Source organism: Haliotis asinina, chromosome 7, assembly GCF_037392515.1.
Source record: "Haliotis asinina isolate JCU_RB_2024 chromosome 7, JCU_Hal_asi_v2, whole genome shotgun sequence".
NCBI classification, from domain to species: domain Eukaryota; kingdom Metazoa; phylum Mollusca; class Gastropoda; order Lepetellida; family Haliotidae; genus Haliotis; species Haliotis asinina.
The window spans coordinates 55,610,965-55,638,945 of NC_090286.1; the positions used below are offsets into that span (position 1 = coordinate 55,610,965).

Here is a 27,981-nt window from a genome sequence, read left to right on the forward strand (position 1 = left end):
TCATTTACAACCTCCAAAACATTTATTCTGGATGAAATGAAGCACTTTCGCCCATGGGCCTGCCCATGGGCCTACCCACTGGCCACTGTTCGCCCATGGGTGTGCCCATGGGCGAGCGGGTTTAAATTTTGAGTTTTCGACAAATTTTTTTTTCATTTTTTCATCCTTAGCACATATACATAACAGCTGCCTGTTTAATTTTGCGAAATCCCTTGTGAGAGAGTGGCCACAGTGCTGAGAGTTTCTGGACTTTTGTGAGTCCAGAATTAAATTGTGACGTGTTCCAGTTGATTGTCATATTTAACTTTTTGATCAATGCTTCCTGCCTATACTACTATACGGTTCGGAAATGTGGGGCTCTGAAAACTGTATCTATTTGGAAAGAACTCACCTGAAGTTTTGTAAATACATTTTTAAAGTAAAACAATTTACCCCAATTTTTATGGTTTATTGTGAATTGGGCAGATGTCCTATTGATGTTCACATACAGGTAAAAACCATCAGCTACGGGTGTAAAGTTATAACTGAAACTAGTACATTTCTCCTCATTCTTTACAACATTATGAAATTTAGATCGTGAATGCTGATTTCGACCAACTAAGAACAGTCAAAATATTCTTTAAAACGTCGAACTCCCTTATACTGGGCAATAACAAAAGTTCCCTAGCATCCACTAACAAAATTACAATAACTGACCAGTTCAAACAATCATGGTATGCAGATGCTCAAAAAATATTATCATTAATATAAAACTTCACTCACTTCAGAGCCCATTCTTTTAAACCTTCCATGAAACTTTCGTATCTGGGTAACAAAATTAAGAATTTCTAATAATAGATTACCCATTGACATGTGACGATGGTTTAATGTTAATTTACAAAACATGTAAAAGTTGTAAAAATAATGTTATTTGTGACGAATTTCATGTTATTTTATCATGTACACATCTTTAAGTTGAACGTAAGAAGAAACTCCCCACTTGTAATAACCCATATATGAACAAATGTTTCTCACTTATGAAATCAGATTATTGACCTCTACTGTTGAAACTATCACTTTTTTTCTAAAACTGCTCTAAGTGTTTCCTAAAATTTTAACCAATATATTCCATCATATGTTACTGTATTTTAAACATATGCATGTTCTCTATATCATCCTGTCTGATTTACGAGAATAAATTTCTGTTCTGTTCTGATTATATATCATTTTCAGAGAAGCAAATCTTTCAGTTTACACTGAAAAGGAGCCGCAGTTTTAAGAGAGATTTAGAACCTGTGTAAATCCTGAATACCTGCAGCTGCCTGTGTTGCGGTCGTGCCTCTTGCTTAGTTTTTATACATTTCAGATTATAAAATCCTATATTTACACCAACTGACCAACTTTTAAAGGATATTTCTTACCGTCAGATGCGGAAAGAACTGCTTTCGCAAACATATCTGTTATTAAAGTGTTATTAAGGTTATCGTCAACTCCATTAACCATATCTTGCAGTGAAGGACTTGAGTTAGTGAGGGAAGTAAACAAATCCGAAGCCATATTATCATTCCACATGTAAGTAAAGCTTCCTTCGTTACGTGACATGGATTTAAGAGATATATCATCCGCGAGTTCATGGATAGGAGCTGCTACGGGATAATAACAAACAATCACAGGCACATGTTTAGATTCGACTCTAGAATCGACTATAAGAACATGTTGCATATAGAATAAAATGTAATCAGCAGTACCAATAAAGTAGTCAGCTACGTTACAACCTTGTTGCGATATATGAGTAAACTCTCCTGTATTGTCACTAGGGGCCCTGTCATTGAAATATACAAATAATGAGAAAAGCATCAGTCAGTCAGTTTACGACCAAAGGTATTTACCCAAGTGTCGCATGATTGTCTCGTTTACTGGCACAGAGGCTTCTCTGGGAGTGCAGCTTCATCTAGACCGTGATGGTCGAGTGACTCTGGTGGGTTGTTAAGCCCACTTACGCGAGCGTTCAAATCTCCGCAAATAATGACGTCTCCATTGGTCAATAATCTCGATAGCGGTTGTGTGCATTGTTTTAAAACGTATGGTAAGTTAGCGCAAGTATTCGTTGCTGCGCCTGTGGCGTACTACGATGAAATGGATCTAGTGACCTACGGTCGCAGCTCAGTGGATCGGGTGGTCAAAATGGCTCAGATCTCATAATGTCAATCACTGGATTGTTTTGTCCATATTCGTTATACAGCATGTGTCTTTTTCTGTATACCCGAGGGTAGAGTTAGCCATGACGCACAACGAACAGTGTGCTGTCGAAGATGAAAATCTCAAGGTGATGATGAGTACATTGGGCAGACGGTGCCAGTCCAAAGACCTAGTGGAGAGTTATCACTTGAGGGGACAAAGTGTATTTCGATGAAAGCTACAGGGATTATTTAGGGCTCGTTCGTATACGATATAAATCACAGCACAGACTGTACACTGATACAAGGGACACAACTCCGTCTAACTTAACGCGTCTGTATGGGCTGAAACGAGGTTTGATCTCGCCTTCAAGTCAAATAGTCAGTAGTCACTGAGAAAAATATGTGGTGCAAGGGACATAACTCGCGTAGCACTATTCGGCAAGACAATATATATTTTCATGTCAAACTGGCTGCATCGTTTGTTATCCGTCGTTTTCGATGAAAGGGTGTGGAGCCCTACAGCCCATGTAAATAAAGGCTCGCTACTCAGTATAATCCATTACACCGTGTCTAGCCTTTGGGCTATTGATATTCTTGTCTTTACAAGACCTGTATTTGGATTTAGAACCAAATTCCAATCAACACAAATGAAAAGAGAGTCATTATCTATCATGGTATTTATCTTTGTATGGCTGATCGGCATTGGCATATATATATTTACCAGGGTAAGGGCTGAACCTTCTAATGTTACATCAACAATCACATAACTTCCGACCCGTGAAGGTCCCGGGGTAGAATTGGCCTTCAGCAACCAATGCTTGCCATAAAAGGTGACTATGCTTGTCGTAAGAGGCGACTAACGGGATCGGGTGGTCAGGCTCGATGACTTGGTTGACATATGTCATCGGTTCCCAATGGCACAGGTTGATGCTCATGTTGTTGATCACTGGATTATCTGGTCCAGACTCGATTATTTACAGACCGCTAATATATAGCTGGAATGTTGCTGAGTGCTTTGAAAAACTAAACTCACTCACTCACTCACATAACGTCCATTTTCAACCTAAGTGTATTTATGTATTTCTTTCTTGCAGCTGTTGTTGAAAAATAATTAAAGTCCAGGTATTTATGGTTTTAGTGTAGTATTTTGTAAGTTTTTCTGAAAAGATTTAGGAACATGGAGCTTGCCAATAGTAAATTAAGTTTTACAATTAGCCAGGGAATAATTACATGTATCCCTAAGTCGGGTACAGACAAGACGCTGTTAAACAACTAGAGACCGACTGCATTCTTAAATATATTATATATATTAAGATATTAAGTGCATGTATTGCAAACAGACGCAAAGAGATATTTTGGAATTAAATTAAAGCAATTTCTCGTATTATTTGACTTTGAAAACGCATTTCATACTGTTTCGAAATCGTTTATAGTGAATGCGTAAAACAAAGGTTAAATTTGGAACAAATGTGATAAAATTGATTCAAATATTAATAAATAATAATAATCAAACTATTATGTCTCCGAGGTTTTGGCGTGTCATTCCACCTTTTCGAGAGGTTTTTCATGTCCTCTTAATTACCTCTTTTTTAAGTCGCCGAAGTATTGGTTCCAAAAATAGACACTGTTTTTACAAATAGTCAGGACTAAGAATATATAACTATTGCTGTAAGCAGCCAGGGATAGACAGTGACTAATTGTGAACAGCAACTATTGCTGTAAGCAGCCAGGGATAGACAGCGACTAATCGTGGATAACAATCAGATTAATTCACCCATTCACATGCCCAAGATGAAAATACAGACTGATTAGTTGGATCCCCTATTTCTTATCAGTCTTGTAAATTGTGTCCAACTGAGTCACTGCGAGTCCTCCCGGGGGAGCATGGCATTCAGTATTCGGCATGTTGTTTGCTGGGAAAACCCTATTTTCTCTTTTCCTTTCCGTGTATACAAAGTGCTATTCCTCACAAATATCAGTTTCCTCGAGAAAGCTTGTTTCGATGAATTGCCTTATTCAACTAGCTGCTGCATTGCGGGTTAGTCACGCTTCCGGTGTGAGATCACTGTTCAGATATGTTCTTTATCACCTTGTTTCACGTCCATTTGAAGGTCATATCTTTCAAATATGACTGATATTTTTCAAAGTGCATTTTGCAACGGTCAGTTATTTAAACTATATATAATGGAAAACTTAACAAATCAATTATAACTTCCATTTTCAACCTAAGTGTATTTATGTATTTCTCTCTTGCAGCTGTTGTTGAAAAATAATTAAAGTCCAGGTATTTATGGTTTTCCGTGTATACAAAGTGCTATTCCTCACAAATATCAGTTTCCTCGAGAAAGCTTGTTTCGATGAATTGCCTTATTCAACTAGCTGCTGCATTGCGGGTTAGTCACGCTTCCGGTGTGAGATCACTGTTCAGATATGTTCTTTATCACCTTGTTTCACGTCCATTTGAAGGTCATATCTTTCAAATATGACTGATATTTTTCAAAGTGCATTTTGCAACGGTCAGTTATTTAAACTATATATAATAGAAAACTTAACAAATCAATTATAACTTCCATTTTCAACCTAAGTGTATTTATGTATTTCTCTCTTGCAGCTGTTGTTGAAAAATAATTAAAGTCCAGGTATTTATGGTTTTAGTGTAGTATTTTGTAAGTTTTCCTGAAAAGATTTTCAGGAACATGGAGCTTGCCAATAGTAAATTAGTTTTACAATTAGCCAGGGAATAATTACATGTATCCCTAAGTCGGGTACAGACAAGACACTGTTAAACAACTAGAGACACCCCGTTGGTTACATCTCGTAACTAGATCGACCTCGTCACATCGTCGACCATTGTGAAAGTAGAAGCTACCGGCATGTCGGAACAAGGAAATATTACGTCCATCAACATGTAAGAACCACTACTCTCACTTTGTACATACGAATTTACGTTATCACTCATTTTCCATTAGAATTATCCATTCCAAACAACCAAAGAGGACAAGATCAGATGTCTATCGAACGTGTAAGTAACCCATTTCAAACCGTGAGTATATGACTCGGATTTTAGCATTTAGCAATATTCCAGCAGTATCACAGCGGGAGACATCAGAAATTGGCTTCACACATTATGCCCATGTGGGGAATCGAACCCCGGTTGTAACGAGCGATCGCCTTCACTACTAGACTATCCCGCCGCCTCCATACAGAAATATGAATATACATCAGCGAATTTCAATGAGTTTTGAATTAAATGTTTATGAATGAGATCATTTCTTCGCTTTTATCTTATCTTCGCCCTGACCAACAGTCACAATATGATTGGATCCTGTTCGTAATCCATTCGGTCCTTGGTTAAAGCGTTCGCTCGTCACACCGAAGACCCGAGTTCGATCCCTCACCTGGGCACAATGCATGAAGTCCATTTTTGGTGTGTGATATTGCGGTGTAAAACTGAACTCACTCTTTAATCCATTCCGCCCTAGAATGTGCTGTGATTGATATCATGAGCATCACCGGGACTGGTTAACGGATCCTGCAGATGGCATTGAGAATGCCAATGGCCTTGTTTGATGGCAGCTAAGCAAGTTTTACATATCTGTGCATTGTCAAATGTGTGTACCATGTTAATAGTTAATATTTCTTGCAGGTCGTGTAGCGTAGGTTTCCGCTACAATGTCAGTACAACTCTTACACGCAGTTGTCACGATGATCGTCATCCTGTTACACGATAGTACAGGTGAGTCAGCTCTCAAATATAGGTACTTAAGGATGTTAATATATTATTATCCTACCTCACACATAAAAGTCGTTTTATGATTGGCTGAATTCCTTTCTGTTATTTTCAATATACCCAGCTCATAACATTAAATGGCGCATGATGCACGGAAATTACCGATGTTTGAAAGTCGATGGAAGGGAGATAACTCTAAATCTGCTTTACTTCTGTTGTCTGCATGATCAAGCGATGGCTACTAACACATTGGACTCTATTTCCAATAAATAATTTTTTAAACGTTCAAATGTAGTCCCTGTGAATATGAAGAAGGAGAATTACACAAAGGCGACATTAATAAGACAATACCTACAGGAAAAAACAGCAAGATGCAAGATTCGAATCGTTTGATTCACACAACTTGGCTGAAGTATATGATATGATACCTATGCTTCAAAGAGTTCAAAATTAACGTTTAGATGTTCGGTACGACAAATGTGTTGTTCACTTGTCCCTCGGGTCCCTCGGGTCCCTCGGGGAAAAAATCGAGAGTACATCAACACATGCTCCCCTCGTGACCAGTGGGCTACTTATAGTATACACAGAACTTAGTTAGGCACCCCCTGACATATCTGAATGAGCCCCAATCTTAGCCCTTTGGAGCATACATGTATCTGGGACATGATTGGTCGTCGTGTGTAACAAAGGGAACCTCCTGTACAGAACTTGGGATGGTTCTCTGCACCAGGAATGGAGTAAGAATGAAGATTTTTATGGATATCAACTTCTACATTATGAGAATAATACAAAATCGCGTTTTCTACCTGATAAAAACCTGCTTGACAGAGATACAAGACTCGTCAAAACGTAGCCTTTACAGTTCATTTTAACCCGTTTTCATGAGCCTATCAACGGGCATTTAATAAATATTCAGGACAAAAGGCATGCTCCTGACGCCTTTGGCCCAGTGATGGCGTGGGGTTGAGTTTCGAACGAAGAAAATTGATCTCATTGCAGTACCTGAGACGCTCAATGGTCATCGTTGTCAACAGGAAGTACAATATCGTGCCATATTTGATAACCATCCTGTTTCCAGTTAATATTCAGAGATGTCAACGCATGACCTCGCCGTTCTAGAACATCGCCGATTTGCAGAGCAGTCCTACGATGATTGGTCGTCGTGTTGCCATGACCACTCCGAGCCGACACCATTGGAACTATCACGTACGCCAAGTTCGAGGAATCAGTCCATTCAAAATCTGCAGGAATTGACCGGTCCTATTCGTGAGAGCATAGGATTTCGTCACTGAGAATTCGATTCCCATATCAGTAGGCGACCAGTAGATGATCTGGTCGCCAGTGTGAGTTTCACTCACTACACAATGCCATTTAGAATGGGGTTCAACTTCAAAAAAGGCACTAGAATTTGTACTTAACTAAGAAAGTGTAATCCCAAATATAACATATATTACAGTGGCGTCTCATACAATCACACTCATGGCCTAGACAGGGTGCTGCATTTTTTTATATTCATATTCTTGCGTATTCCCTTCAGATGGAAAAGAAATTGATTGCAATTTTTGTATCACAGTGAAATCATGAAGTGTCACTTCTCCACTGGTACGACAAGGTTAAGTCTAAAAGGTTTGAATAAATACGAAACATCTTCTACCTTTTTTTGTCAACACACACGTATACTTCATCATTATTTTTCAGCTGGCCAGACCATGTGTACAAACTGTCTGAATGACAACTGTACTCCAGGTGGTGTTTGTAAAGACGGTTGTGAACAAGGTTTTTTCGGCGATGAGTGCAACAGACTATGTCGAGTCCAATGTGTCGAGAGTAGATGTCATATATCCCTTGAAACAGGAAGTGCCGCTTGCGATATCGGCTGCATTCCAGGTTTTCGAGGACGATACTGTGAGAGGAAATGTCCCAGACGATGCGCGGTGTGCAATAACACCATGTGTTTCAAATGTACCAATGCCTCCTGGTACGGGGAAAACTGTAGGATGTACTGTAGCCACTGTATTGCTACATCCTGCTACAAGAACGGGACCTGCAAACGAGGCTGCACCGGAAAGAACACGGAACCTGGATGCAGCTCACAAGGTAAGCGACAAGTATCCTATGCTGCTGTAACCCCTAACCATTACTTGACAACAATAGTTTCATATCGCTATACTCGGGGATAAGAAAATATCTGCAATCGCTGCTGGGTTGATGTAAAATTCTTGCTGATGAAATGGATGGAATTTTCCTGAAACGACCTGTATCTTATGAGGTAGTCTGCCTCTCACACCCCAGGGATCAACCTGCAACTGAATGCAGTTCGAGTCTGGAATGATTTGGCATGTATGCAATACCCCAGCAATACATCTCTGGGGCCCCTTTCACAAAGCTCTCGTAAGCCTAAGGTCTCGTAACTTTTCTCGTAGCATTCCTACTTCCTATGTTATGGTATAGGAGGTACGAATGCTACGAGAAAAGTTACGAGATCTTAGGCTTACGAGAGCTTTGTGAAAGGGGCCCCTGTTTGGGAGTACACTTCTCTTTAATGCACAGGTTGTCGTACCTTCCGTTTACTGGGTCCAATACGGGATTCAAACTCACAGCGTCAGTGTCAGGCACCTAATCGTCAGTACATAAAGTTGCCTAACCCACTCAGCCAGCTCGGTTTAAAAAAATGTATATCTGGCAATTTGTAGTCTTGACAACAGAATTTGCGTACCCTCCTGGAAGCATATTGACCCGGTTCCCATGGACAAAAGCTACGAATACACAACGCCATTTACAATTTGTTTAAATGTATAACATGTTATTTTGGGATTAAACTTTAATTACAGACACGCTTACAACTGGACCAGTGGAAGAGAAGACGATGCGTGAAGGTGTGTACGACAGAGATATTGACGAGGGTGACAAGAGTTGGATCATGCTGCTCGTCTTCGGATCACTCCTAGGCATCATGTTCCTGGTGTCATGCATTGTTGGTGTGAGGTGAATGTAATGTTAATTACTTGCTGAGTATTGTACAGTGGTTTAAAGGCGCACTCTGCTCGGTAGCATTTTCTCCTCCAACACAATTACTGGAGAGTCTGCTAGCTTGTGGTGACACAGTTAATTGAAATTGAGACCATATTTTCGTTTGGTTTGGTTGATCAGTTGGGTTGATATCATTACTCCTGACGTAATGGAACTAATTACTGAACCAAGTTGAAACTGTTGTTTTTTTCTGAATCATTGTCCACCTTCACATTTGGCAAAAGTTTTCTCCTTTCTAAGAAACGCTTCTTGTGGCCCGTAACACGACGGGCGAATATGGGGAAATGAGGGCCTGGTTAATCCGATGTGTGACCTGTCTGGTCGTCGTCATCTGTCGGTCATTGGGTGGTCTGATCCACATTCTTTTGTTTATCTTCCTGTGTGATAATATTAAAACTGGCTCCAACCTGTCAGAATCTTGGTATGAAAATAGAGAAAAATAGACTGAACGGTCTAGTTTCAAAGCTATACTCTCATACTTATATGGGCACCAGTTTGCGTATGTCACGTGACCACACCTACTCTCTCCTTTGTTTCAGCTTGTGGCAGAGAAAGGAAAAGCGAAAGTCTAGACATAATACAATGACAATTTCTCCTCGAAACACAAACCTCGTGTCACTACACCGCTGGGACGGGACGGATCCTCAGAGTTACTTAACGGCCACCCACGACATTTCTACTGAAGAAGCGCATATTTATGACGAAATTCCTTCTCTCTAAACAAGACTTGTGCTGGTACAAAAGTTTAGCTCGCTTTAGATAGTGGTCTGGTTTTGAAGGGATAGAGACCTTGCATAATCATTATGATCTGTAAAAACGGGAACGGGGATTTGTGCGTAAACAAACACTCATCCTATTTTGGACAGTAGGTTGGATAAAACAGGAGCTGAGCGCCTTGTTGTCACGCAAGATAAAATACATTTATGTAAGCGTCAGTTCCCTGAAGTTACTGTGTAGATGTAGAATCTACATTGAATTGAAAGATGTATCCTTAAAAACGTATAGTTACCTGGAAACAATTACCATCTGCGAAATTACGTCTTTGCCCCGTCGTGAGAAGAGAGATGTTGCTTGGAAGTAAAGCGAAGTTGCCAATATCCGGACGTGGTCAGATATCCCTTGAGTTCGAGTAGTAACAATGGAGAACGTGTTCTATATAAAAGAAACGAAGGGAAACATGTGAAACATGTATTATTGTCCTATTTCCAGACATCGCTGTGTGAACTGGGTACTGGGACATTACGCATTAACTGTGGTATTGCAAGCCTGAAGTGACCATTGGGTGGGTATACAATGCTAGAGCAATACTTTTGTGTAGACAGATTCCTTTGTGCGAAAAGGAAATGTACAATGTGTGTCTAGTGTATAAACGACAATGGACAATGTGTGTATCTGTTATATAAGCGACAATGTACAGTATGTATCTGGTATACAAACCACAATGTACAGTGTGTGTCTAGTATAAAAACGACAATGTACAATGTGTGTCTCTGGTGTGAAAAAGGCAATGTACAGTGCGTGTGTCTGGTATGAAAACTACAATGTACAATGTGTGTAAGTTAGATGTAAGCAACAACGTACAGTATGTGTCTGGCATAAATACGACAGTGTACAATGTGTGTCTCTGTTATACAAACGTACTCATGGTGTAGTCAAATTTCAAAGAGTTACCCTGCTTTCACCTGAAATTACCCTGGAAATACACCTGGGAAGGTTGTAATCGCTTATATTTTACATCTTGGAGTGTATACAGTAGCAATGACTTCAGCGTTTTTATTATTTTGTTCAAACAGATAAACGAACAGTGAAGGTACGGTGTAGAACAGGCCTTCAGCAACTCATGCTTGCCATAAAAGGCCACTGTTCTTGTCCTAAGAGGCGACTAACGGGATTGGGTGGTCAGGCTCTCTGACTTGGTTGACATATGTCATCGGTTCCCAATAGCGCAGACCGATTCTCATGTTGTTGATCACTGGGTTGTCTGGTCCAGACTCGATTATTTACAGACCGCCGCCATACAGCAGGAATATTGCTGAATGCTGCGTAAAACTCACTCACACTCTAACGAGATGAAATATGCACCTGATATTCTTTCCAATTCTTTATTTCACTATTTAAGTATCTTCAAATGTCTTTGGCCAATTACCTGGTCGCAGTATGAGAGAGCCAATGGGACAACATTCAAGACTTTACATAATAGATTCTGGTATTGTAGTGACAAAAGGATCATTTTCAGACATATCTTCAGTGCGTGAACTATTTAACATGCTCTAGTTTCGTACTATTGTTTAGAAGACAAACATATATTGCATTTAACTACAGGTGGATACACTAAATGACATATACTTTATTATGCAACTGTGCTAAATTCAACGTGGTACACACTGGAATAGACGCTAGGCCATCAGCGACTCCAGGCTTCCACAACAGACCAACTGAACCAATCCACATCGCTTATAATAGGGATTCAAAACGTGACTTCCTGTCGATAATTGTTATAGAATATTCATGATTCACAATGCTTAACAGAACAGATATAGGCAGACTGTCATGTAATTACGTTACCCCCAACACAGTCAACCTCCATTAGTTGTTCGTTTGCAACACGATAACAAGCTGTACATGTAAAGATGCTTGGTTAGAATTCGAACAACTGTAGAGGCACACATGTTAAGAACACGTATATGTGACAGAGAACGTAATATACCAAACAACACATCTGCAGCTTGGACAATAACATTGTGATACTTGACATGATTACCCTTTAAAAGCTTTTGACGTGACAAGATAGTGAGTATGGACGAGCGAACAGCTCTCTCGGGGTTTTAATGGTGTATATCAAAATAGCAGTCGGTCCAAACATTGGAGTTATACGTGATTCGCTGACATCAACACATCATTTCCCCCCCCCCCCCCCACCCCCCCCCCCCCCACCCCCACACACACACACACCACATCATGTGTCCTCGTTGCATCCCTACATATATACCTGGCAAGGTCACGGGTCATTTCAAAGATTCCAACACAAATGGCATCTAGCTTGGCAAGAGATATGATGATTAGTATCATGTATGAGATATGATGATTAGTATCATGTATGAGATATGATGATTAGTATCATGTATGAGATATGATGATTAGTATCATGTATGAGATATGATGATTAGTATCATGTATGGCATCTAGCATGGTCATTTCAAAGATTCCAACACAAATGGCATCTAGCTTGGCAAGAGATATGATGATTAGTATCATGTATGAGATATGATGATTAGTATCATGTATGAGATATGATGATTAGTATCATGTATGAGATATGATGATTAGTATCATGTATGAGATATGATGATTAGTATCATGTATGAGATATGATGATTAGTATCATGTATGAGATATGATGATTAGTATCATGTATGAGATATGATGATTAGTATCATGTATGAGATATGATGATTAGTATCATGTATGAGATATGATGATTAGTATCATGTATAACCCGCAGTATAATGCAGCTTATGGGAGGTCACGGTTTGATCAAACAGAAATGGTTATAATTAAGACTTTGACAAACCATTTATTAGAAATTTGGTCCATTTAAGTGCACACAAATCGGAATGAACTATCATGTAAACATCGTCCATCTTGTGGGAGCCCGTGAAGCGGTTTCTACTCGAGTCTTACTGATGACTACGATCGAAGATCTGTGGGACAGAGGAGCGAGTGTGGATGCTCCTTTGTGGGAGCAAAATCTTGAAGGCTGCGTTTTTTAGATATTTTACCAGCAAAGGCCCCCCATAGGGCGATTCACTCTTGATCTGGTACAGAGAAGTTCTTGTACTTTTTCTCAGACTTGTGACAGTGTTCTTCATAATCTGAGTTGACGATTCGCTTGGAAGACGGGAACACATCCCTGTCGTGAGGGACTGGAACTTCCGTCTGCCTTGTGAACCATACATATTGCTGCAATGACGTACACGAAATGCCTTAGCTACGCACACGAGATAGCTCCACAATAGCATCCAGGCACAATCCGAGCTAATAAATGTTAGATTGGTAGTGCATGAACACATAATCAAATGAAATCTTGCCAAAGCGTCCTAATATATAAACCATCAACTATATACTAGCACCAACCAGTCAAGTGTACATAATCTTACAGTCTTATAATAACAGCTTGTCATCAGCTGTAGATTGTCATGGATTATTTGTCAGCGCCAAGCTGGAAATATGAGATCATTGCATTGGATGTACATGCGCTCATCCCTTCATCCTTTGAAGTTTGCCTGTTCTGCCCAATGATGTTGAACATTGAGGTTATAACTTGAGTCAGTATTTCATATAATATAATGACGACTGAGAAGGTTTGGGGTTGAGGACTCTCCACAGATGAATCTTTCAGATACATCTACCTCTTCCTACACGTCACGCTGAACTGACATGATCTCCTAGCATCTTCTACTCTTCATCCTCTTCTTCCATTGTCGTGTTGTCTTGCTTGTTCACTGTGGACATTAAGAGTATGATAATCATTGCAGGCAGAATTAAGTATTATGCAACATATTTATGGTTTTACTTCCATGCACTTGCACAAAGACACCGGGGAGCAAAATATGCTGAACATTCCACTGTTTCAGTCATTGTTTTGCCTGGTTCCGGTTCGACTATCTCTCTCACCTGACCGTGAATAACACGCTGCTGGACCACCTTGAATGACTTACTCATGAAGATCTCCAAAATTTCCATGATCTCTAAAACTGATCTCCAGCAACCCCTGCTTGTCGCAAGGGGCGACTAACGGGATCGGGGGCCCAGACTCGCTGAATTGGTTGACACATGTCATCACTGCGTAGATCCAACATATGTCATATTTGGGATTTCACTAGTGGAAGTCGCGGTGGCTGAGCGGGCTAGGCGGCTGACTTTGTGTGCTGGCGATTAGGTGCCTGACTCTGAGGGTGCGGGTTCGAATCCCGGATGGGACTCAACCGAAAAAAGTACTAGAATTTGTACTTTACTAAGAAAGTGAAATCCCAAATATGACATATGTTGCATTTGACCACTTTCTAAATGGCATCGTGTAATCACTGCGTAGATCGATATTAACTACATCAATCACTGCATTGTCTGGGTCAGACTAGATTATTTATAGGCCACAGCCATATAGCTAGGAAATGCCTGTCCGTGACTTTAAATAAACAAAATCTGGAAAGGCTGTATGTAATTGTGGATGAATATTACTTACTGAAGCAAATGGAAAGCGCCGAAAGACTTGAACGACAGTAAGAAGGGCGTTTACATGTAATACTGACAAATCACCACGACAAAATGGAATGTGGAACGTACAAGTGAGGTGACTTCTGGAGATTGTTGGACTGCCAAAAGCATCTGAATGATACATTGGTTCCTCTGACGGCTTCGGCTGTTTCGTCTTCTGAAAACTGTTGCGACGAAAACATTATCTTAAAGAGAGGGTATGGTTTGACTAAAACTCTTCGTGACAGAACTTTATTGTGTACATATTTATGATGAATCTCTCAATGGATCTTTATTCGTGGATGTACAGAGGCATTTACATATTCTATTCTCATGATGATATCGATAGTACGCCCGTGGAGCTTCTTACGTAATATACTTCAATGCACTGCATAATTATCCCTCAACAGATCAAAACGCATTCGATTTGTGTTAGTTTCAGCTCCCCTATGAGTACGCAGTCGGAATTTCATTATTTTCTGTGTACGAATCTTTTTTCAGTTTAATATATGTATGTTTCAGACTGGCATGAGGTACGGGCATATATATTTGTAGGAACGTGTAATTATTGATCTGTCTTTTGAGGTTACTTACCAAAGCCAATGTTTCCAATATGCAATGGTACATCCTGTAATCGTTAGTACAAGCACCACTAGAAGAAAGGCTCCTATTGAAATGGCCTCAACCGAGTCATATCTGGACGTCCTTGTTATCCTTGTTACCGCTGCGAAAAAAGGAGTGAGTGAGTAGCTTTTTAGTTAATAGCGTGTAAGTTTAAGGGACTAGTGGGAGGGACTAGTGGGAGGGACTAGTGGGAGGGACTAGTGGGAGGGACTAGTGGGAGGGTCTAGTGGGAGGGACTAGTGGGAGGGACTAGTGGGAGGGTCTAGTGGGAGGGACTAGTGGGAGGGACTAGTGGGAGGGACTAGTGGGAGGGACTAGTGTCCAGGTGGAGAGCCGAACAAGGGTGTGAACTTCAAACAGACCCATCTGCCAAGGTCAGGGTTAGATTTGGTATTCACAATGTCTATCGTAAGAGCTGACGGGATTGAGTGGTCAGGCTTACTATCTTGGTTGACACGTCATCGTATCCCAATTGCGTAGATCGGGACTCATGTTGTTGATCACTGGACTGTCTGGTCCAGACTTGATTATTTACAAATCGCGGCCATACATCCGGAATAGTGCTGGCAGCGGCGCTAAACAACCAACCAACCAACCAAATCATACAATCTCTAGCCTACAGACCAGGTTTGCATTGGTGATACTCAGATCAACTTGGGCCAACCGGGTCTCCCTTTTGAAAGAAAATCAAGTCTTCACGTATCTGATAAAACAATATTGTCACTGCAGTAGGATTCCCTGTCATGACTATCCCAAGAAACACAGATTCCTATAGGTATTAAGGGACAAATAACTGTAGACACTATGTACGTCCGTATACACACACCCACACCCACACACACACACACACACACCCACACACACACACCCACACACACACATAATACATACATACACACGCATACATGACAGTGATAAACACACACAATACATACATACATACATACATACATACATACATACATACATACATACATACATACATACATACATACATACATACATACATACATACATACATACATACATGCATACACACATACATGATATTGACACACACACACGTACGCACGCGCGCATACACACACACACATACAGACAGACATGCATGCATGCATGCACGCACGCACGCGCGCACACACACACACACACGCATGCATGCATACATACATACATACATACATACATACATACATACATACATACATACATACATACATACATACATACATACATACATACATACATACATACATACATACCTAAAATTGTGGGTTTTGCTGAAGTACTCCACAACTCAGACGTTGTCGATGTCATCGTTGTCGAAGGCATCTCCACGCCATTGCTTCCACACACTTTGCAGGAACTTGATGACTGGTCACATGATATATTGCACCTGTTCCCCGTCCACCCGCACAGACATCGGTCGCAGAAACCAGTCCCTTGCGAGCAGACCCCAGAACTGCATTTACCACAGGGAAAGTTGCAAAAATCTCCATGGAAACCAGCCTTACAGCCATCTTCACAACGGCCATTTTTAATATTACAACGAATACCTATACAATTAGAATGACATTCCTTTGAACAATAGTCGCCATATTTTCCCTCGTGGCATATCGTGCAATGTCCATTGCCTTTGTCACAACTTCCGGGACATTCTCTCCGACATTGTGATGAACAGTCCTCGCCGTACCAACCACTGTTGCAGTTGATGCAGGAACCCTTGTCGTCACAGTTGAAGCAGTTGGTAGGACAAACAGCGGAAAAGGTTTCTCGACCTGAGGAGATACATTATCTTCGTAGTATCAGTATTCTTAAGTATGCTAACAACTCTCATTCGCACATTCACGTACTCACACCCGTTATCTGTCTGCTGTCCGCTGACCGTCAGCTGAGATGTGTCATCTGTGTTTGATGACACATAAACCCAGTGAATAACAGCTGGGTTGAATCAACTGCATTGGATACATTACGCATAAAGCCAGTGATTATCAGCTGGGTTGGGTTGAATCAACTACAATGGACACATTACGCATACACACAGTGATTAACAGCTGGCTTGACTCAACTGCATTGAACACATTATGCATATACCCAGTCATTAACAGCTGGTTTGACTCAACTGCAATGTACACATTACTCATATACCCAGTCATTAACAGCTGGGTTGAATTATCTGCATTGGACATAACATAACGCATACAACCAGTGATTAACAGCAGGGTTTAATCAGTTGCAAGGGACACGACATTGCATGTCAGTGCATACAAGCAGAAGTATTACGGTGTTTGGAAATGGTGCATTTGTTGTAAGTAACGACTCCCTGAATGCGTAAGCGAGCTACATGATGATCACATAGACGTTGGATAGTTATAGACACTGATCACCACGTCCAACAGCGATACCACACAAACAGTGCACTTGAGGTTCATTGCGGAAACCTTATCGAGCCGCGTTGACATATTCTCGTGTCACGTTATTCGTTAATCATAAAATGCCCGTAATATGCCTGAATACACAAGCACATGAACACTTCGTAATGTCACTGTATAAATAGGTATAACGACTAAAGCACCTCTGCGGACAATAATTGTTAAAGATTGTATACAAGTTACATTAAAATGGCGTAAAACATGGATTACCCTGTAACACAAGTGTCAACACTAATACAGCCACGAGTGGTAATTCCGAGGGCGTCATCTTGACAGTGCACCAAATGCAGGTAACTAGTGCAGGCAACAACAGGTTGAGCGCGTCTTGTTGCTTATGTAGGTCATATGACTTAATGGGGATTCTTGAGGTCTGTTTCATACCTACACATCCGTGCATCAGTTTACAAATCTGTACCTCTCCCTGCCCATCCCATATCACTAAAGACCTTACATATTTAACTCTTTCTGATGGACATCGGTCGAGTTTGCATTGATTAGTATGCAGCTGCAATGCACTGGAGACACAGCTTTACCCCCCACATTGAACTGTTGTGAATTATTGCCTGTATAGTCCATACAGGTGAAGCGTTCGTGTTTCTCATTGTGACAGAGTAGCTCCAGTTACATTGTCTTGTATTGGATTTCACATGAGTGATGTTCGTACTGGGAAAACCCGGTTCAACAATCTGCGCTGCCCTTCACTAATCTGCCTTAGCCCTTCCCAAATCAGCCCTACCCCCTCACTAATCTACCCTGCCACTTCCCTAATCTGCCCTGTCCCTTCCCTAATCTACCCTGGACCCTTTCCTAATCTACAAAGGACCCTTCACTAATCTGTCCTGGCCCTTCACTAACCTGCCGTGCCCCTTCCCTGTTGCTGCTGACCCCACCCATCTGCCCTTTGCGTCCACCTATAAAACGTTTGTAACCCAGGCCATTGGTCGGTCAGGCCCTGTCCCTCCACTAAAAGTGCCCGGCCCCATCCATACTTCTGCCCTGCCCCTCCAGTAGTCTCCGTGTCAAAGTATGGTCAGCATACTCTATATAAATATATACTCTCTATATTTTATTCCAGTACACCATAGCACGTCATGCAGCCATACAAATCATGGCACATTTCCCAGAAAGTCGTTCACAGACACCACATACGGGTTTTGCAGTTTTTAGTTGCGTACTTGGCTTAAGAAATAATTCCTTTTATTTTCGCTGCTAGACACATTCTTTGTCCTCCGTCTGCGTGGTCATTTGACCCAAGCGCAATACAGCAATATTGCTGTAAATCCAGAGTCCGATCAACATGGAGTTCGTAACGTTACGACCTGTCGTTACTGTATAGTTTATCAGAGCCCCGATCCGATCCAACGCTTCTTGGCGCTATGACACTCGTAAGCCTGTGATATTGTATAGAGTTGCGATAGGTCGTAATGTTACGAACGCTTTAAGGATCTGCACCCTGAGGCCCTTCGACTGTCGTAGCGTCATGAACGCTTTATGGGTCGGGACTCTGACGTATTTTGTGAAGTGTGAATGGATACTTTTGTGTTCACGATTTCGTACACTACTGTCGAAACTGTGTTTTTCTTTTTCAGACTCGAGGAGCAGTTGGAGGAGATAGTGACTTACTCTGTCTGATCTTAGTGTTATGTACGTGTATGGGTCTGTGTATTGGCATTTCCCGAACATCTAGACGTTCATTAATTAAGAGCACAGACACTCGCCCAGTACATGCACGTTGTGTGTGAGGTGTAGAACATCATGTTTGTAACTGTATGACAGCTAGATATGTCACTGTAACTACGCATGAGTCACTACGGCTGTCATACCGCTTGTTTGTTGGACAACTGTGCATTGACAAACACATAAAGTGATTGACATCATGAGCATCTGACGTGAATAATGATGACTTATTTTTCAAATAAATGGCAACTATGTATGTGTTGTATTCACCCTAAAAACATACAAAGTTGCAGTACACGGTGACATCTCTCATCAGTTGCCCTGCTGCACGCGATGTACTTCATATACTGTGCTGACATTCATCCTATTTCTCTATATTGACATTCACGAAAAAGAAGCTCTATTGTTAAGAATCATGACCAACGGGGTTGTCATTTGGCTTCAACATGAGAGTTGGATCTAGAACCAAGCTTCCCAAACTTGTTCAGATTATGTCCAACTAAACTAGCTTCCAAAAGAAACGCCACCCAGTTTTTTCTGGTCTAAAACAAAATTTAAGCAAATATGGTAACTTTAAATGTTTTATTGTAAAATGCAGTCATTCAGCAACAGTATTTAATGGATATCAAGCTGTAAAACGACGCAGCTCGTGATCTGATATCACAAGACTGACACTGGGGTGAATTATCTGGTACTTGATCACCAATGCAGAATCCACTGGGACCTTTTACAACTTTCTGAGCAGCATATATTGCTCAATGCCGGGTGTGGGCACCAGTAGCTGAGTCTTCTGGCTTCTTGATTAGGGATCCGACGCCATTCCTTTCCTCGTCAATGGCTGATTTTGGCGTTTCCGCATACGACGTCCATGTTATTCCCAACGGTGCTCAATTGAAAACAGATCTTGAAGGGCTGGAACTTGCTTTCGTCACCAAAGTTCACTCTTCGCCAGTTTCACGGCTGTCAGTGTGGCACAGTCCTGGTTCATCCCAGTCTGGCACGTCGGTGTTGGCACGTCAACATCATTCCCTTGAAAGATCGACCGGCACAGAGGCCATGAATGTGGAGTCATCTGGTCACACGGTCTGCTGACTGGACGTTCAATAGTGTTGGCATTCAGAAAAGGTAATAATCTTTCTTTCTTTCTCTCCCTGTCTCTCTCTCTCTCTTTCACACACACACACACACACACACACACACACACACACACACACACACACACACACACACACACACACACACAAGCATGCAATAGTTTCCCATGTTCTCACTGTACAACAGAATCTCTTAAAGGAAACATGAAACACGAACCCTAGTGGGTAATTAGCTGCTGATATATATTCCACTGGGTGTAAAACAACAATGGTTTGTGGAAATAAGTGACACCAGGTGTTCACGGAAAGGGTCATCTTGGTCTGCTCTATCTGTGGAAGCCACCACTCACACCTTCGAGACTATTTTGATGTCCGTCTTCGTGATCAAGTCTTTCGTTGTATACCTCAAATGGTCCATGTTATCTCCACAAGAAAGGCCTTTCACTCTATTTTCTGTCTGTATGTTCGTTTACTGTTAACAATAAAAGCACGCATTTACAAACAAAAGCATTGTATAGAACGGTATTTAATTGCTTTCATAATTCGAAACATATCATTACATGAACACACAACGCAAGTTACAGTTGCCACGTGTTTTGTCAATGCAAACATAAGACTGTTCAATATTCCTAATCGATGTACACTGAGCAAACACAGAAATAAGGGATCACATGAAAGGACAAGTGTTCCTTTATTTTGTCCAGGTGTATCCACAAGCCTTGTATCGCTTAGTTTACCTAGTGACAGAAAAAGGGGGGGGGGGATCACTGGTGCTTTCATGTGATCCCTTATTTCTTTCCCCTCAGTATATTATAGAGGTAATAAGGGTGAAAGGAAATCATTTGATCTCATGTATTGACTCATGTCAGGACCATAATGGTCAATACTGTACGAACAACACCGACAAATCCTTTTCCCATAATCTTCTAAAACAGGTCCAGAGCACAACTGCAACTATATTGGAACTATGAACGTAGCCTATTCCATCAATGACATCAATCACAAGCACACGCAAAGCCAAGGCAAGTACTTACGTTTCAGGTGACTTCTGCTTATAGTTGGACTACCTAGTTCATCGTGGTGATACAGGGGTTCTTGATGAGGTTTGCGATTTGCCTTGTATGCGGGATCAAACACTCGACGGCTGAAAATATTAGCATAATATTATACATCTGTAACTATTTTACAGACTTTTTATGTCCTATTCCGCCATGCATTTATTAAACACTAAAGCACATAACAAACACCTCTGGTTCATATGAAATAGCATCTACCTCTGTATATACTGAACAGCACTACGTGTAAGCCTTGACCAAATGGTGAGTGAGTGAGTTACGTTTTTAAGCCACATCATCAATATTCAGCCATATCGTGACTAACACTAAAATAAAGATAAATACGCATAATTTATAAAACCATGTCAACGGTGGACAGTTCAATTGCTAAGTTACCACCTATTTGTCTTAAACCTAGATCAAGAAAATTAATTTGATAAAAATACTAAAACGTAACGATAGGGGGTAGAACACTGGCAAGGAATGACTAGCAACGAAAGTTAGGCCCCCATACTAGGGACAGAGGGGATTTAAAATAATTCCGCTTCCTACACGGTTCTTTACATGGATTTATACTATCCATACAGTAGACTGTACATAACGTTAACCATATATCTAAAATACAAACATGCTACAATTAACAATGGTTGTAGATATGAATATTCTGTGACTCAAAGGACATTTGAGCAATAAGCATATGGCAAGGACAAAACAGACCGTGATAAACGTGTGAATTTACATGACGAGTACAACTTGTAAAAGACATCTTCGTTACAAATCTATTATCGAGGAACATTTAGTGATCATATAGTATTGCTTTACTTCATCCTGGAAAGTATGGAATGGCTTTATGAAACCTATTTTGAAAATCACATTTTAAAAAAGTATTTTAGTAAAGTTGATAGAAGTATTTTTCTGGTTGGATAGCCAAGCATTACGTGTCTGTGTATTGTCACGTGCTATATCTATTTCGTCGTAAAGCTATATTTCAAGTAATTTCCAGATAAGATGCACCTTGATACAGTCACAGAATACGCGTGTAATTGTTTCTACGTCCGGTACAGAGACTACTACTCTGACTTTCATATCTTATAATTTACTGGTAAGATATGGTATAGTATTCTGCACTGGAACCACTGTAAGCTGGCACATTGTGTACTTAACATAGGTATTACATTGTAATGTAGCCAGACGTTAAATATGATATCATTCTGTAGGATAAAGTCCTATTTCACCAATCTGTATATGTTGCAGCCTAATGGACGTTATTTTTATTGGGAATATATGTCGGAAGTTTAACCACTTCTACACATGGTGTCATTCATGAGTTCTTATTAACTAGGAAAACTTTAATCCTAGCACTTACATCATTTTAATCCCGTCCGTGTATACCAATACGCATACCATGAGGAGGACAATGAGAACTGTGAATATTATTCCCAAAGAAATTCCAACAACTGCTCCAGACTCCTTCTCTTCTGTAAATGTAAAGAAATATATTAAACATCACAGTGATTCTGTAGCAAACAGGGCGGATCATACACTGCGTGGATAAACTGCACGGCGGGGGACACCAGAAATGGGCTTCACACATTGTACCCACGTGGGGAGTGTAATTCGGGTCTTCAGCTTGAGTAGCGAACGCTTTAATCACAAGGCTACCCAACTACCCCTGATATCCTAGGAGATGTTCTGTGTTTGCTATATATGAAATACTAACATAAAAATATGCATACGAAATCGACGAGTTTACAATCTGTGTTTCATACAACAATATGAATACAAACATCTATAGTCTGGGGTACAGACGGGAAGAAATATGTCCATACGACCTATGCAAGTCTAGATTTCTGCCGTTTCAGACACAAAATATTACTTCATAGTAGTTATGAGTTCTTGTGTATTTCTTCAATGAAAAGTCTTTTTTAACTGTTTAATCAGGTGTACGGGTACAGGTAAAATGCATTTGCTTTATTGTGTTGGGTGCGCTTTCTACCAGCCCATATCAGCGAAGCACTATGAGGCAAATAGCTTATTGATACATGACATGACATGTACATTAATACTTACTTTGAGCAATGTCTGAATTATTCAAAGGTTTTGATTTGGCAGGTGGAGACAGTGGTAAGGAAGTCATCGTCTTTGATATGTTGCAGAATGGCCCTTGGAGGTCTCCTCCACACAACACACAAGTATTGGGCGTTGTACATTTAATACATCCAGCCCTGCAGGCTTCACTGCATGTCTGCCCTGTCCATCCGTCCGTACATCCAGCGACACAGCTACCTGAGAGTCTCTCACAAGCACCATCTACACAGTGTCCACACCGCACAGTACATTTACTACCATGGAAACCTTTCTGACATCCCTGTGTACAGTCTCCATTCCTACGGTTGCACAACCTGCCACCATTGCAGTTCGGAGAACATTTTCCTCGACAGAAGTTTCCATACGTTCCTTCTAGACAGGACTTGCAGAAGCCTGTAGTCTTGTGACAGCTCCCGGGACAGGTTTCTGGACAGGGGTTGGTGCATCCAGATCCATACCAGCCACTGTTACAGTGTGTGCACGATCCGTTTGGTTTACAAAAGTAGCAATGAATGCCACAGGTTGATCCAAGCACGGTACCTGCGGGAAAACGTCAAAACTTGATGATTATATTCGCCTCAACATGCCAGAGACTGTTCAAATCTAAGAAGATTTTTTACCATTCAAATGCCTTTAGCAAACAAATGGTACTGATTCACTGAACGAATGAATATGGTTTTACGCCGCTTCTAGCAATATTCAGCAATACCACGGAGGATAGCAGAGATGGGTTTCAGATGTATCCAGGTGGGGAATCGAACCCGGGTTTTTGGAATGACGATGGTAGTGATTAATAATCATCTGATTGAAAGAGTTTCATATCTAAATACTTAAACACAGTGGATTCGACTTTGGACAGATATACTTCAGGGGAAATTCTTTTGCTCCTTTTCAGACTATAGGTGAGAGTGTCAAATTGATATGGCGGTCACTGATCAGACCGGTGTTTCAACTCGCATTCATTCTATCTAACAGTTAAACATACAAGCATCTCGACTTGCATGCACATAGTGCTATGGACACCATTTTCCCGCCGTATATTTTATCTGCCTTTCACCTGTAACCATAACTGTCGTTATTTAGTTATTTAACTGTCGTGTCGTATGTTCATATTAAGAAAAAGACAATAATATTTTATCAGTGATTATTAGTGGAACCCAGTTATATATGGATACGTCATGTCGAATGTATTAGTTTCTTCGTCCCGATAGTCGCACTGTACGAATACTCAGATTTCTATGTATATCTCTCTTGAATTCGAGATATACATTATAATATTCGATCTCTCAATCGGTGACCCGTGAAGGTCCGGGGTAGAATAGGTCTTCAGCAACCCATGCTTGCAATAGAAGGCGATTATACTTGTAAGAGGTGACTAACGGGATTGGGTGGTCAGGCTCGCTGACTTGGTTGACACATGTCATCGGATCCCAATTGCCCAGATCGAAGCTCACAGGATTGTCTGGCCCAGACTCGATTATTTACAGAAAGCCACCATATAGCTGGAATATTGCTGAGAGTGGCGTAAAACTAAACTCTCTCACCTTAGTTCGGTCCTATGTTTGCGATGATCATATCAAAGTTGGAATTTCTACCACTGGTAATTTTCTGAAGAGCTATTTAAGTATTTCAAACTGATATGAGCAATTCTCCCAAATACATCGAGTTCTGGTTCATTGCTTGTGAATTTCATCCATTGTGATGTCACATACTCCCATACTTATCGTGAATCCAATGCTATGTTGATAGTACTGGTATCCCGAAGATATACTAAGTTCGAGATATCCGACTGTACATTGTTATTCCCAATATATGATCTGAACGTTACGAAAACGAAATGTAGAAACCATATGATTACATGTATACTGTTTTGCATTTCACTACCTGTAATAACTTCAGACACCACTGCAGGTGTAAATATTAGGATAAATGTCAAGGTCACATTCTTTTCCAATACCAATACCTCTACCATAGAGAGAGAGAGAGAGAGAGAGAGAGAGAAAGAGAGACTAAAAGAAACCCCAACTTTAATTTCTGCAAACCTTAGGTAATATTTCCTAAATAGAATTGGTGTATGCTAACCTAACAAGGGTCGCGTGTTCGAACATGCTCTGAGCTGTTATCGGTAACAGCAAATATGTATTGTTGTCGCATATCTGTCAATATAAGCATAATGCATGTACACCCAGAACGACGTTTGTTAACACACCTTTAATTCGTCCACAATTATATCATGTGAATGTGAAAAGTGTGACTTACCTGTGAGGAAGGGTATTACAATTACTGTGACCTGATAACCACCTGCCATGACAGGTATAAGGAAGGAGGGTTGTGTGCACACTTGTATGGCTGTGTGTGCCTGTACGATTACAGTTGTGAAAAACTGCATAACAAAGGCGTGTACGATAACGGGTCAGATCATTCCATACAAGTTACAAGGGTCATGGAGAATAAAACCTGTGAATGTTTGATTGCTACATTGTAGCTGAATTGTGATCTAATGTGATATAGCCGATAAAGTGTAATTGTTTGAGAGTGATATAGTGGATGATGTGTAATTGTTTGAGAGTGTTATGGTGGGTAGGGGGTAATTGTTTCAGTATGATATGGTGGAGAAAGTGTAATTGTTCCAGTGTGAACTATAGGATAAAGTGTAATTGTTTGTGTTATTGTGGATAACGTGTAATTGTTTGAATGTGATATTGCGCATAAAGTTTATTCTTTGAGAGTGACATAGTGTGTAAAGTGTAATTGTTTGAGTGTGATATAGTGGATACAATGTAATTGTTTGAGTGTGATATGGTGGATAAAGTATGATTGTTTGAGTGTGATGTTGTGGATACAATGTAATTGTTTGAGTGTGATATAGTGGATACAATGTAATTGTTTGAGTGTGATATAGTGGATAAAGTATGATTGTTTGAGTGTGATGTTGTGGATACACTGTAATTGTTTGAGTGTGATATGGTGGCTACAATGTAATTGTTTGAGTGTGATATGGTGGATACAATGTAATTGTTTGAGTGTGATATAGTGGATAAAGTATGATTGTTTGAGTGTGATGTTGTGGATACAATGTAATTGTTTGAGTGTGATATGGTGGATACAATGTAATTGTTTGAGTGTGATATGGTGGATAAAGTATGATTGTTTCAGTGCGATATAGTGGATACAATGTAATTGTTTGAGTGTGATATGGTGGATACAATGTAATTGTTTGAGTGTGATATGGTGGATAAAGTATGATTGTTTCAGTGCGATATGGTGGATACAATGTTATTGTTTGAGTGTGATATGGTGGATACAATGTAATTGTTTGAGTGTGGTATGGTGGATAAAGTATGATTGTTTGAGTGTGATGTGGCTACAATGTAATTGTTTGAGTGTGATATGGTGGATACAGTGTAATTGTTTGAGTGTGATATGGTGGCTACAATGTAATTGTTTGAGTGTGATGTTGTGGATACAGTGTAATTGTTTGGGTGTGATATGGTGGATAAAGTATGATTGTTTCAGTGCTATATGGTGGATACAATGTAATTGTTTGAGTGTGATATGGTGGATACAATGTAATTGTTTGAGTGTGGTATGGTGGATAAAGTATGATTGTTTGAGTGTGATGTGGCTACAATGTAATTGTTTGAGTGTGATATGGTGGATACAATGTAATTGTTTGAGTGTGATATGGTGGATAAAGTATGATTGTTTCAGTGCGATATAGTGGATACGATGTAATTGTTTGAGTGTGATGTTGTGGATACAATGTAATTGTTTGGGTGTGACATGGTGGATCAAGTACGATTGTTTGAGAATGGTCGATAAATCTGGCAGTATGTTGGGTTAAACATGGCTAGGGCAATATGTTGGAAAAAACCCGTGGAAATGTACCTTACCCATAACACAGGACGCCCAATATAGAACAACGAGATGCTAATAATAGTGATGATATATTGTATAATCCTGATCCCCACTCACTTACTCACTCACTCACCTAATTGTATCCGACAAGCGACATACACAATAAAGGTATGCCGTTTCTTCATCTCCTGGAAAAGTAATACCACCATTTCAGTACCCACACCACGACCATGTTTCAAATGGTTACACGTTTACAAGTGTAAGTTAGTTGGATACCTGCTTGTGAACGAATGACCTACCTGAGAGTAATGATATGAGAAGTAGGATGCCTGTGACCATGTTATATATGGAAGGTTAGATTCCACGCAGCTTCATATACGATAGAAAACTCTTGATCTGTCAACGGAAACGCTCCAGATTGGGGTCAGCGCTTTCTATTTGTGAACACACGATCACTGCTAGCGCTGATGTCATTCCAAAAGATTTATAGATACTTATACCAGAAAGGATTTAAAAATAGCTGTCATAGCTATAAGGGGCATGTTCTGTTGTTACGTGATTGCACTGAGGTATATGATAACATGTGATGTCATGTCTAATAATAAAGCGGCAATGTTTACTGGGTAAACGTTTGAGTTAAGAGGGATATGGGGGAAAATGGTGAGTGAGGGAGTTTAAAAAATAATACAGCATGTATTATTAAACCTTGACTGAAGCAAGTTGTTAAGTGAACAGCAGTATATACCATAAAGGTTACTTGAATCAGGGCTTGACGGTGGGTGTTTTTACTGATAAATTCTACAGATTTGTATCTGAGAAGGTCCCGGAGGTATAGTATCTACAAGCACAGGCATCATTTTCAAATGTCAGATTAGATCAGATACCCTTTGTCATGATTGATTTGTTCGCATGAGCATAAGGAGACAAAAGAGGGGCAAAGTAGAAGACAGGGGTAATATTATTCTGCTTTTCATCGAAAAC

The 27,981-nt window shown here is 40.4% G+C and overlaps 3 protein-coding genes across 7 annotated transcripts; 1 reads left to right on the forward strand and 2 right to left on the reverse strand.

Moving 5' to 3' along the window:
* The first annotated feature begins 4,043 nt into the window (after window positions 1–4,043).
* LOC137291317 (scavenger receptor class F member 2-like) lies at window positions 4,044–10,534 on the forward strand. Of its 3 annotated transcripts, none has more exons than XM_067822622.1 (6): window positions 5,009–5,067; window positions 5,806–5,895; window positions 7,588–7,986; window positions 8,721–8,874; window positions 9,459–9,654; window positions 10,129–10,534. In XM_067822622.1, the coding sequence occupies exons 2-5, from the start codon at window positions 5,832–5,834 to the stop codon at window positions 9,637–9,639; spliced, it is 798 nt and encodes a 265-aa protein (XP_067678723.1). In that variant the 5' UTR covers window positions 5,009–5,067; window positions 5,806–5,831; the 3' UTR covers window positions 9,640–9,654; window positions 10,129–10,534. The 3 variants fall into 3 exon arrangements, with proteins under 3 accessions (XP_067678722.1, XP_067678723.1, XP_067678721.1); XM_067822620.1 differs by lacking the exon at window positions 5,009–5,067 and adding an exon at window positions 5,123–5,181 and having other exon boundaries at window positions 10,129–10,304; XM_067822621.1 differs by having other exon boundaries at window positions 4,044–5,067; window positions 9,459–10,534.
* Window positions 10,535–12,473: 1,939 nt separating this feature from the next.
* On the reverse strand, window positions 12,474–17,549 carry LOC137290928 (scavenger receptor class F member 1-like). The gene is made up of 5 exons (XM_067822139.1): window positions 17,439–17,549; window positions 16,059–16,574; window positions 14,767–14,896; window positions 14,263–14,357; window positions 12,474–13,421 (listed from the first exon to the last, which is right to left on the reverse strand). The coding sequence occupies exons 1-5, from the start codon at window positions 17,494–17,496 to the stop codon at window positions 13,375–13,377; spliced, it is 846 nt and encodes a 281-aa protein (XP_067678240.1). The 5' UTR covers window positions 17,497–17,549; the 3' UTR covers window positions 12,474–13,374.
* A 1,924-nt stretch (window positions 17,550–19,473) lies between these two features.
* Window positions 19,474–27,481, reverse strand: LOC137290536 (scavenger receptor class F member 2-like). 3 transcript variants are annotated; one of them, XM_067821561.1, is made up of 5 exons: window positions 27,300–27,481; window positions 23,125–23,682; window positions 22,421–22,532; window positions 21,034–21,143; window positions 19,474–20,471 (listed from the first exon to the last, which is right to left on the reverse strand). In XM_067821561.1, the coding sequence occupies exons 1-5, from the start codon at window positions 27,337–27,339 to the stop codon at window positions 20,446–20,448; spliced, it is 846 nt and encodes a 281-aa protein (XP_067677662.1). In that variant the 5' UTR covers window positions 27,340–27,481; the 3' UTR covers window positions 19,474–20,445. The 3 variants fall into 3 exon arrangements, with proteins under 3 accessions (XP_067677662.1, XP_067677659.1, XP_067677660.1); XM_067821558.1 differs by having other exon boundaries at window positions 27,134–27,315; XM_067821559.1 differs by lacking the exon at window positions 27,300–27,481 and adding an exon at window positions 25,402–25,511.
* Window positions 27,482–27,981: the final 500 nt, after the last annotated feature.

What these genes read in the sequence shown, in the direction of transcription:
- LOC137291317 (XM_067822621.1), top strand. Translation starts at nt 5,832, where the DNA reads ATGTCAGTACAACTCTTACACGCAGTTGTCACGATGATCGTCATCCTG. An exon ending in CCTGTTACACGATAGTACAG is followed by an intron (nt 5,896 to 7,587) that starts GTGAGTCAGCTC and finishes ATTATTTTTCAG; the next exon opens with CTGGCCAGACCATGTGTACA. An exon ending in TCATGCATTGTTGGTGTGAG is followed by an intron (nt 8,875 to 9,458) that starts GTGAATGTAATG and finishes CCTTTGTTTCAG; the next exon opens with CTTGTGGCAGAGAAAGGAAA.
- LOC137290928 (XM_067822139.1), bottom strand. Translation starts at nt 17,496, where the DNA reads ATGACGCCCTCGGAATTACCACTCGTGGCTGTATTAGTGTTGACACTT. An exon ending in AGCAAAACCCACAATTTTAG is followed by an intron (nt 14,897 to 16,058) that starts GTATGTATGTAT and finishes CTTTTTTCGCAG; the next exon opens with CGGTAACAAGGATAACAAGG. An exon ending in CTCCAGAAGTCACCTCACTT is followed by an intron (nt 13,422 to 14,262) that starts GTACGTTCCACA and finishes TAATGTCCACAG; the next exon opens with TGAACAAGCAAGACAACACG.
- LOC137290536 (XM_067821558.1), bottom strand. Translation starts at nt 27,209, where the DNA reads ATGGTGGTATTACTTTTCCAGGAGATGAAGAAACGGCATACCTTTATT. An exon ending in CGCTTGTCGGATACAATTAG is followed by an intron (nt 23,683 to 27,133) that starts GTGAGTGAGTGA and finishes GTTTTCCCGCAG; the next exon opens with GTACCGTGCTTGGATCAACC. An exon ending in AAGCAGAAGTCACCTGAAAC is followed by an intron (nt 20,472 to 21,033) that starts GTAAGTACTTGC and finishes TATTGTTAACAG; the next exon opens with TAAACGAACATACAGACAGA.